General features: G+C 45.8%; 1 protein-coding gene across 2 annotated transcripts; it reads left to right on the top strand.

The window, feature by feature from the left end:
* The first annotated feature begins 1,382 nt into the window (after positions 1 to 1,382).
* GLRX (glutaredoxin) lies at positions 1,383 to 10,283 on the top strand. 2 transcript variants are annotated; one of them, XM_027606895.2, is made up of 3 exons: positions 1,383 to 1,702; positions 7,358 to 7,477; positions 9,075 to 10,283. In XM_027606895.2, exons 1-2 carry the CDS (start codon positions 1,496 to 1,498, stop codon positions 7,469 to 7,471), a joined length of 321 nt encoding a protein of 106 aa, XP_027462696.1. In that variant the 5' UTR covers positions 1,383 to 1,495; the 3' UTR covers positions 7,472 to 7,477; positions 9,075 to 10,283. The 2 variants fall into 2 exon arrangements, with proteins under 2 accessions (XP_027462696.1, XP_027462695.1); XM_027606894.2 differs by having other exon boundaries at positions 1,384 to 1,702; positions 9,070 to 10,283.
* Positions 10,284 to 10,517: the final 234 nt, after the last annotated feature.

Genomic DNA, 10,517 nt, shown 5'->3' with positions numbered 1-10,517 from the left:
TAATAAAAAGAGCTGCTTCTGGGAGTCCATCTTCTTCCCTCTGTCAATTACATGATGCTGGGGACTCCACAGACATGCTGATCATGGAAGGGTCCCTCGCTGGCCCCAGCCCCACCCCTCCTGATGGAGTTTCAGTGTAAAACTTCCTGAAGAAAAGAACAAAATTTTACTTTAAAAAAAAGTGGTGTTTCCCGGATTGATTGATTTAACTTACTGCACACAGAGGGGTCAGAACTGAACCTAGAACAGAAGACTCTGCTCCCCCCACACCAGGGACTGTGGGCTGGCCAAGCAAGGGACAACATCACAGTTTCCGGTGCTACAGCCCCTGCTTGAGGTGAGCGTGGTAGCCCAGTTATTACACCACTTCATTCCCAAACACTGAAAACAAAGGGGCACAAACGGAGGGTTAAACAGAGAAAAATACCCTCCTTGAACCTGCAGTTTGAAATCTGGGTGTGTGCTGGAATTTGCTTTCATGGTAAACTGATGTTCAAGGGTCCCAAAGTCAAATGCTTATGGCCATAAAGAAGCAGATGCCTCCAAGACAGGAGCTAGCATGTGGCCTGTAGCAAAAGGGAGTCACTGTCCGCCCTGCTGAGAGGGACAACAGCTCCTCAGCCCCAGCTGCTGCCACAAATCCATGCGACCAGACTTTTCAGAGAGAGGTTGCAAAACCAGATTCTTCTGTGAAATCTCCGGATTTTTAAGGGTTGGGAACTAATTCCATTAAAGTAATCACAACCGCAAACACCCATCAACCGGGTCAAGTCAAATGCCCTCAGAGCCACGTCAAGATTGGATGCGAAGTCCCAATTTCAGTTTCATTTCCTCTAAGGTGATTTCCATGTTTTATGAGTGATTCTGTTTCTGCGTGAGTGTTGGTGGCTCTGAGAGGTAAAACAAAGATTGGACTCCTAAGAAGTCACTGCTGGCTCAGCACCCTCCCCGGTGCTGGTCTGCATCCTTGATGCTTCCCCAATTTGACTCTGGTCTCTGCCAAAGGGCAGGCGCTCCTGAAAAAGCTGAGGACAACACCGACACCCTGGATGTAGCTATTGATAAAATACAAGTATGCAGGGGCGCCTGGGTGGCTCAGTCGTTAAGCATCTGCCTCCAGCTCAGGTCATGATTCCAGGGTCCTGGGATCGAGCCCCGCATGGGGCTCCCTGCTCCGCGGGAAGCCTGCTTCTCCCTCTCCCACTCCCCCTGCTTGTGTTCCCTCTCTCACTGTGTCTCCCTCTGTCAAATAAATAAATAAAATCTTAAAAAAAAAGGAAATAGAAGTATGCAGTCCTTGGCGTCTCTAGCTGGTGACTCATACCAGACTGAAATGACATTGGAGCTGTCTCTTTAAAACTCGAGCATGCTACCAGGCAAACTCCTCCTCCGGGGAGGTTCCTTTAACTGAGAGCCAGCTGGCCTGGCCATCGGTTTACTCCCGAGCAATACCGGCAATTGAGGATTCCTCCCCAGGAGGCAGCTGCCTGTCAGGATGGCTCAAGAGTTTGTGAACAGCAAAATCCAGCCCAGGAAGGTGGTTGTGTTCATCAAGCCCAACTGCCCCTACTGCAGAAGGACCCAAGAGCTCCTCAGCGAACTGCCCTTCAAACAAGGGGTTTTGGAGTTTGTCGATATCACGGCCACCAGTGACACAAGCAAGATTCAAGATTACCTGGAAACGCTCACAGGAGCCAGAACGGTGAGTTCTCAAAGGCTGGGCAAAAGGTTCTCAGATTCTCTTTTCTTGTGGGGGCTGTGCAGGGGATCCGCCTGTCCTTTCTCTAGGACACCGCTAGGGCTCCGGCACTCAAGGCGCCGCCGGAGGGCTCTGCGGGATGGGGGAGGGCGATGAAGAGAAGACACCGCTCCAGGGAACAGGCTGCAGGGCTGCAGCCAGAGGTCCTCGCGGACCCTGTGCCCGTGCGTCCGGGTCAGCGGGCCCAGCCGCTGTCCCAGGGTCGGTGAGCTATCTGGAGTCTTTGTTTCAAGCACTGCCGGGAAGTGACAGTTTGCAGCTTGCAGGGCTGGGGTCGGAAGGTGGGGTGCAGGGGCCAGGGTGACCTATGCGTTTCTGTTACTGAATGTGGGAATCGTATGCACTCTTTCTTCCGTGTTCACTTGGCCAAGCAGGATTTGCTGTCCTTCAATCTTTTCTCGAAGCTTTCTTTAACCATAAACCCAATTAGCCCATCCTTCCCTATCTCACCTAACTCCTCCCACTGGAAGAATCTAAAGGCTCATGATTTGCCCCTTCTTCTCTGAGATGCTTCCAGGTCTGTGCTAGTAGGGAGTTCAGGGGCCAGAGTTCCAGCCTGGCTCTCACAATGGCTTGCAGTATGATCCTAGGCAAGACACCACCTCGGGGATCCTCTAGGACCTCCCCGGCTGCAAGACCAGACCAGAGCAAGGGACTACCAAGTCCCCTTTGCTCTCAATAGACCATGAGCCCCTCTAAGAACTACTTTTCTCTACCTAAAAAGGCTTCCTCTGCCTCAGCACCCCTGGCTTCTGGCAGGATGGCCAGGCAGCCAGCTTGCCTGAGTCTGTTCTGGCGCTGGGTGGGGTAGGGGCTGGCCCACCAGCTCACCCCAGTCCCCCTCAGGAGGCACATTCTCGGACACAGTGTTTGCAGAAGCACATATCCTGCTTCCGTTTGAGTTTGACTCACGGGCTTTTGTCTAGGTTCTGAGCATAAAGCACTGGAGGCTGCTTCTCCTTGCCTCTCCAGTCAGAGATCAGTATTTTGGCACAGAGGGAGGCTAAACCTGTTACCCTCTTGCCTCCAGGGCCCCAGCTGTGAGCTGAGGACTCTTGTGTCTGAGAGGGAGTTCCTGCAGCGGAGGACACAGTGGTCAGAGACTCCTGCTGCCCGGGGCCTGAGAGCCAAAGGGCAGGACAGTCCCTGCCAAGGACCCTGCTATGACGGGTGGATCCCTCTCAGCCAGTGGCTCCCAAACCTTCCTGCACATTGGCATCACACGGGGAGCTTTTTTTAAAAAATCTGGATGCCCAAGTCATTCTCCATATCAGTTAAGTCATTTATCGGAGGTGGGAGCCAGGCATCAGTAGTTTTAAAGATCCCCAGATCAAAGGGTACAAATTCTCAGTCATAAGATGGGGAAGTTCTGAGGATCTAGGGGACAGCAAGATGACTGTAGTTAATAATACTGCATTGTATGCTTGAAGTTTGCTCTGGAGGAGGTCTTAAGTGTCCTCACCACTCACAGACAAAAGTTAACTATGTAAGGTGATGGACATGTTAATTAACCTGATTGTGGTGATCATTTCAAAATGTGTATGTATATCAAATCATAATATTGTAGATCCTCCATATATATAAATTTATTTGTCTATACCTCAATAAGGCTGGGGAAAAAAGTTTATTTCCTACCAAAAAAAAAAAAAGATCCCCAGGTAATTCAACGTGCAACAAATTTTGAGAGCTCCATGTCAGCCTGGCAGCCTCTCTTCTTTAGCTGGAGACACCTCTTCATGCATTCATTCGACACATTTTTTTCCCCTATCTCTTCATAAAGCGGCAATTTTTTAAGTTTGTTTTTGAATTCTTAAAAAGACCTTTCACAGGTTCTTGAGCCCTGAATGCATTCCTCCAAGGGGAAGAACAGATCCTTTTACGGGGTTGCCTTCAGGTTCCCTTCCAAGGAAGGGTTTACTTCTGAAGAGATGAGAGATTTGGAAGTCATTGCTCTTATTTACCCTGTAATGACCTATGGTGATGGGCACATAGCAGGAGCCCAGCAGGACCTGACTGGTTCTAGAAACTTGTGTCTTCAATCAGGCCGTGTACTTGGAGAAACTGTTTGGGTTTTGCCATGGCAAAAACTCTTCGATCAGCACTTCATTTATTCTTTCACTCATGCTCTTCCTTTATGTAGATCCAAGTTTCTGACCCTTATCATTTTCCTTCTCTCTAAAGAACTTCTTTGAACATTTCCTGCAAGGCAGCTCTGTTGGCAACAAATTTCCTCAAGTTTTGCTTGTGTGAGAAAGTAATTTCTCCTTCACTTTTGAAGGATAATTTTTTTGGGTGCAGCAATTTTTTGAAGCACCTACTACATATCAAGGCACTTTTAACCGCCATGAACAGAACAAAAACCGCTGCCTTTGTGGAACTTACATTCTAGTAAACACAGTAAGTAAAACAGTTTGTTGGAAGGTGGTCAGTAATAAGTGCTATAGAGAAAAACTAGGTAGGAAAGGGAGGTGGACAGTAGGCAGCAAGGTCCAGTTTTAAAGGAAGCCATCAGAGTCTCACTGATTTTAGATCTCTAAAGGAGGTGAGAGAGCAATGCAGGCAGAAATTTAGCGGTAGAAATGTTCCAGGCAGTGGGAACAGTGAGCGCAGAGGTCCTATGGTAGAAGCACGTGTGGCAAGGAGGCCTGTGTGGCTGGAACATCGTGAATTAGTAGGAAAGTAGGAGGAGATGAGGTTGAAGAGGTAATGGGGTAAAGCTGGGAAGGCTTTTCAAGCTGTTATAAGGACTGTGGCTTGTGAAGTGCAATGAGATTCCACTGAAGAGTCTGGAGCAGGGGAGTAACCCAAACTGACTGAGTTTTTGGAAAGGGTGGTGGCTGTGGGGATAAGTGAGTGTAGGAAGGCCAGCCTGAGGGCTGAAGCTGGGAGACATCTGGAGGCTACAGCAGTTACTCAGATGAAAAATGATGGTGGTCTGTACCAGGGACATAGCCAGGGAGGGGTGAAGAGTTTGCGAAGTAGCTGAGTCGCTGGTTCAGAGCGAGCCCCCCAGGAGCACAGAAGAAGCTGCCTAACTGGGGTCGGGGCCAGAGAAAAGTACACCAGGACAGTCCAAGCCCCACTATCATAAAGCTTGCTTTTACGATGGCAGTTCTCTTTCTGCTTCTTGACAGTTAGAGACTCTCAGGTTCCTGGAAGAGGGCGCTGGGGCCAGGAGGGGAGGACACGGAGCATGTGTTCCTTCATCCTTCCTCAGCAGAATCAACTGATAGCCGCTGGGTCACTGCAGCTCCCCACACTGCCCTGGGGGGCCTGTAGTCCCACCCCTTTTGGAGGTTCCAGTAACCACTCCGCTGTAAGTGGTTTGGCTGTTGCCTAGCCTAGAGGGTGGGCGTAAGGGCAGAGGGGCCTTTCAGCTTTCGGGCAAACCAGCCCCTTTGCCAGGTGGGGTCTAAGGAGAGACTCCTGCTCCTCGGGGCACTCTCTCCAACTAATTCAAACCCTCTCAGCCAACACCCCGGTCAAAGGTGGGGATGTGGCAAAAGCAGTAGGAGCCATGACCATTGCTCAGTTCTCTTTGAAAATATAGACGTTCAAGAGTGAATATATCTCCTCCTTGTTTAAAGCTCAGGTGATTTCAGGGCACCTGGGTGGCTCAGTCGGTTAAGCATCTGACTCTTGGTTTCAACTCAGGTCAAGATCTCAGGGTCATGAGATCCAGCCCTGCTCAAGCTCCGTGCTCAGCAGAGAGTCTGCTTGAGATTCTTTGCCCCTTCCTCTCCCTCCCCCCTGTCCCTCCCCCCACTTATGTGTTTGCTCTCTCTGTCAGATAAATAAATAAGTAAATCTCAGATGATTTCTATTTCATTAGGCAGTGCCTTTAACAGAAGGAGCTTTGCAGTATAATTATACTAAAATTACACTGGGATTCGGTTCTAGTTACTGCTATACTGACCACAGCCAAGTGTTCCTGGGCTGATAAAAGCCAAAAGGCCCCCAATAATTTGGAGTAGTGGGAGCTTTGTTCTAAAATAATGGAAGGACCCAAGGGAAAACTTAGGTTTCCGACCTACTCTTTCCACAGCTATTCTGTCCGCTGATAAAAATAATGTTGCTCTGATGGTGTTCCCCATTTACAAAGTCCCCACACAGCCATGGGGCAAGTGGGGCAGGCAGCGCTGTCTGTGACTGAAGAGTGCATTCGTGCACTTTCTCACTGACGTGCAGCTTTGTGTGCTCTTTCCCAGTGTCCAGGCACAGGAAATAGCCATAGAAATGGGGTGTAGATTCGTTTAATATCTGGATAATTAATACCTTAATTTTTAAAGCTCACTACCACCGAGAACACCTTCTTAATAAAAACACTGTAAGAACTTACTGAAGTAATTTTGCCCTCTCTCTCATCTCTCTCATGCTCTAAAAAATTCACTTGAATCATTATGCCTTCTGAGGAAAATCAAACGCTTTGAAAATATTTTTACTGCCTTCTGTCTTTCATCTCTCCTGCCCCTTGTGGTAGGTTCTTAGGGTTCAGGAAGAGGACCTGCTTGCTTCTCAGTCAGGTGACTTGTATGGTTTGTTTCTTCATTGCCAGTCAGCTTTTCTGTACAAGTTGGCCTAGAAGTTCTAGAAGTTGTCTGGGCCACAGTGAGAGGACTTACTCCTCCCTTCGGGACTCTAAAAACACTCGGGAAGCTAGCAGCATGGAGGGAGCCTGAGCGTGACCAGAGAGGATCGCATTCAGCAGGGGTAATGACTCTCAGCCGGCCTTGCCTTGGGTGACCCACACGTGCCCAAGGGTGAAACAAAGCAGCTCTTACTCCCAGAACGACAGCACTTGAACATCTGATGTTAGGCCAGGGATGAATAAAGGAGAGTCACATACCACCACCCCTTCCCCAGCTGAGGACAGAGCTCACAGCAGAGAGAGATGACAAATATACCGTGAATCTAACAATCAGGGACCCGGACCTAATGCCAGTACTCTTCTAGCTGTGTTTAGAAACCAACTGCTTGAGAGACTATGGACTCTGAAAAACAAACTGAGGGTTCTAGAGGGGAGGAGTTTGGGGGGATGGGTTAGCCTGGTGATGGGTATTAAAGAGGGCACGTTCTGCGTGGAGCACTGGGTGTTATACAGAAACAATGAATCATGGAACACTACATCAAAAACTAATGATGTAATGTATGATGATTAACATAACATAATAAGATAAAATTAAAAAAAAAAAAGGGAAACCAACTCCTTCCTGGTTGTCGTGACTCAGCCTCAGGGCTCAGGTGTGGTCCCAGCTGCAAAGACACCAGAATTCAACCAGGGTGGTCTGGCTGCAGCCAATCGAAATTCTTTCCCTCAAATGTGTTTCTCAAGAATGAGATTTTTAAGTTATTTTTACAAATTAGACAATCTCACGCACTGCCCTCTCCATATGATAAACATCTTGGCTTACAAACATTCTTTGATGAATAATTTTACGCTCGTAACAAAGTTCTGACCTGAAAGAACATACATGAGGAGGTTGTAAAGTGATTCTAAAAGCTTTGGATCATGGGAAATTTTTAAAGGAAGGAAAAATGTCATTCTTTCTAACCTAGTAATGAAGCTCCTTACCTACCTTAGCTTGTTTGCTTTTTTAGGTACCTCGGGTCTTTATCGGTAAAGATTGTATAGGCGGATGCAGTGATCTGATCAATATGCATCAGAGTGGGGAACTGTCGGACCGGCTAAATCAGATTGGAGCTCTACAGTAATTCTAGGTGAGTGAAAGGTGGGGTGCCCAGCCAGAACACTGGGAGATGGTGGAATTCTGCTGGATTTTATTATACTCCAGAGAGGCAGTTGGGTTAGAGGAAGAGTGATGCGGAGTGATTTATAGAACTGTGATGTCGTTTAGGACTTTACAAAGAGGTTGTGTGGATAGGAGGAAATCCTTTTAGTTGACCTTCATTTAACAAATATTTATTGAGCACTTACTATGTGCAGACACTGTACGAGGCACTGGGAATAGGGAGAGGAACAAAAAGATAACAGGGAACCTCTCTTCTAGAGTGGCAGCCCGACCAAAAACAAGTAAGTAAATAATTCCTGACACAAATTAATAAAATAATGTGATAGAACAAGGCAGGGGGTGGGGAGCAAATTTAGAGCTGATATGGTGAAGGAAGGTCCTTCTCAGCTGGTGGAGCTGAGAGACCTGGTTGACAAGAAGGAGACAGCCATGTAAAGATAAAGCTAAAGAGCTTTTTGGGCAGAGGAAATAGCAAGTACAAAGGCCCGGAGCTGACAAGTGTGGAACATGCAAGGAACAGAAAGCAAGCAAGAAGAGACTGGGTGAAGTGCAAGGAGAAGGAAGAGCAGCCAGAAGTACGGGCGGGGAGCCGGGGTACAGAGGCCAGGGTAAGCAGTTTGGATTCTTCTCCGTGCAATGTTGAAATCAAAGTAATTTTTGCATTACCTGTGTTCACGCTGTAAATCAATTTAATCTAATTGGATTCCCAAATGTCAAAACAAAGTTTTCTGCAGTTGTCACCCAAAGGAGATCCTTGGCTGAATGGAAAGCCATAGGGTGATGAACTCTTCAAAAAAGGAACCAGGGTACTTTTTGGGGTCTGATGAGCTCTTTTTTCCCCTCGCTCTCATTATAGTTAGGTAGTTGCCAGTAGGCCGGTTCCACTCACTGACAAGCAGAGAGACTCAGTGGGTTTTTCCAGTCAAAGGAGATTTTGACTAATGTATGGTTCTCAGACCAAAATATTTTTTGAGGGATATTTATTGCCCATTAATTAATAACTTACCCTTAAGCAATGTGTATATGTAATTTCTGGTGCTTAACTCAAAACAGCAACAGAAGTTACAAAAGAATTTCTGAAAAAGTATAATTGAATACCTTGAAATGAAGTCGTCAATACCATAAAGCTCCTAATCACAGTTCTTACATCATTGCAGCAAGTGAACACTAAATCTGTTTGTGGCCTCACCCCATATATCAAAGCACTCAAAACCCAATTAACTGTGGTGCCAAATATTTTCTATTCTGGAACACTTTTGAGCAATTTAGGCTTAGATTAAAAATGGAAGAAAATTAATGACTTTGTTGGAAAGATATGAAAGACCATTTCCCCAACTACCTCTGTGTCAGGGTGGGCGTTAGAGTCCCCCTTATTCACAAGGTCTATTCGCACTGTCCTTCAGCATTCTATGATCTCAGTATTTTGCTGCCAACTGTATCTAAAGGCCATCTGTAAGTGTGCTCAAATAGCAGGAGTAAGTATTCTGGTAATGGAAAAAAAATAAGGGGACTTTATATTTCCATGAAAATCCACTTCTTTGTATTTTGTTTTTCTGGCAGAGCAGATCCCAGGATGATATCCCACTGAGAGCTGGATGGCACTTCAATGATAACCACACTTCCTGGTGGATGGATCTGCGACTAAAATCCACAGCAACTGTTTACTTAAAATTCTTAAATATATGAACAAAAAAAAGGGGGGGGGGGATTTTTTTGGCGAAAAGAGCTTCCTCTTGTTTTGACTCAGTATTAAAAGTGGACCAACTTGCCCCAACCCACAGGTCTGAGAAGGTTGATGGATATCTTGGGTTTCTTCTCGATTGGCCCTTTGGGTTCCAAAAGACCATGACAAGTGATGGCTTAGGATTCACTCAATGACCCAAAAAGTTGTCTTTCTCTTTGGCACATGTCTGTTCCTAACTGTCCCATATGCTAGGACACCTCTACCTCTAAGCCAGTGTTTCTCAACTAAGTTTATCCCAGGCCCCCCAGGATGAATCTGTAATTGGTTTTCTGCTACTGCCTGAAAGGTACTTTGTTGAGTTTGACTTTACAGAATTTGCATTACAAAAACAATAGGTCTTTTGAATGTGCTTTTCCAAGCTACATGGGTCTCCCAGGTCATGATCCCCATCCCACCCCATCTTATCTTGAGAATCACTGCTTGGAATCAGTGTTCTTAACCTTGATAAGTCACAGATTCTCCTAGGAAGTGTTCAACAATTCCTTGAAGAGTCTTAAGGAACTAATTTGAGAAACACCACATGAAAACTTAAGCGTGGTTGGTCTTCACTTGATGCCACAGAGATCACAGCTGCTGCAATCATGGGCACCTCTGTTATGTAAGATGGTCGTCCAGGTAATCCGGAATAAGTGTGTATTAACTTGTTTAGATTATGAACAGAAGTAAAATACAACATTTAAAATGTTATCACAGAAAACTTGCAAACCCCTCCCCCAAGAATAGGTCTGTGAAAGTGGCCATATTTGAGAAACATCATTCCTAAATGATTTTTTCTCTCTCCTTTTTCCCTCTGCTCTGTGAAAACTTGAGTCCCTTATTGTGAAGTTTGTTCTAGAATTGGGATTTTAAATTAATTTTCTTCTGCAGTCTCTAGTGTGAATGGTTAATTGACAGTAATTTTTGTCTAATTCTTTCTATGTTCTCATTACCTTGAGGAGTAATATTAATTTGAACTACACCATATTAAAACGTTATTCGTGTTTGTCCCCTACCATTATAAATAAAGGCATATGCTATTGTCCCTCACTGAGTACAAATGGTTGATGTGATTTTTAAATTTCATATTGAAATGACAAATAATTTGAATATGTCAACACTAACCTATTGAATAATGTTTAGAATCCTATAATAGTTTCATTTCACATTCTATTTTTTCCATTTCTTACCTAATACCCTTCAACCAAATGGCTGTGGATGATTGTGCAGGTTACGTCCTGCACAACACTGTGAATGCCCCCCCTGGGGGTTGTGCAGTGTGCAAAAT

This window comes from Zalophus californianus, chromosome 5, assembly GCF_009762305.2.
Source record: "Zalophus californianus isolate mZalCal1 chromosome 5, mZalCal1.pri.v2, whole genome shotgun sequence".
Taxonomy (NCBI): Eukaryota; Metazoa; Chordata; class Mammalia; order Carnivora; family Otariidae; genus Zalophus; species Zalophus californianus.
Note: the sequence above shows the minus strand (reverse complement) of the source record. Positions and strands in the feature narration are given on the sequence as shown.

What these genes read in the sequence shown, in the direction of transcription:
- GLRX (XM_027606895.2), top strand. Translation starts at nt 1,496, where the DNA reads ATGGCTCAAGAGTTTGTGAACAGCAAAATCCAGCCCAGGAAGGTGGTT. An exon ending in CGCTCACAGGAGCCAGAACG is followed by an intron (nt 1,703 to 7,357) that starts GTGAGTTCTCAA and finishes TTGCTTTTTTAG; the next exon opens with GTACCTCGGGTCTTTATCGG.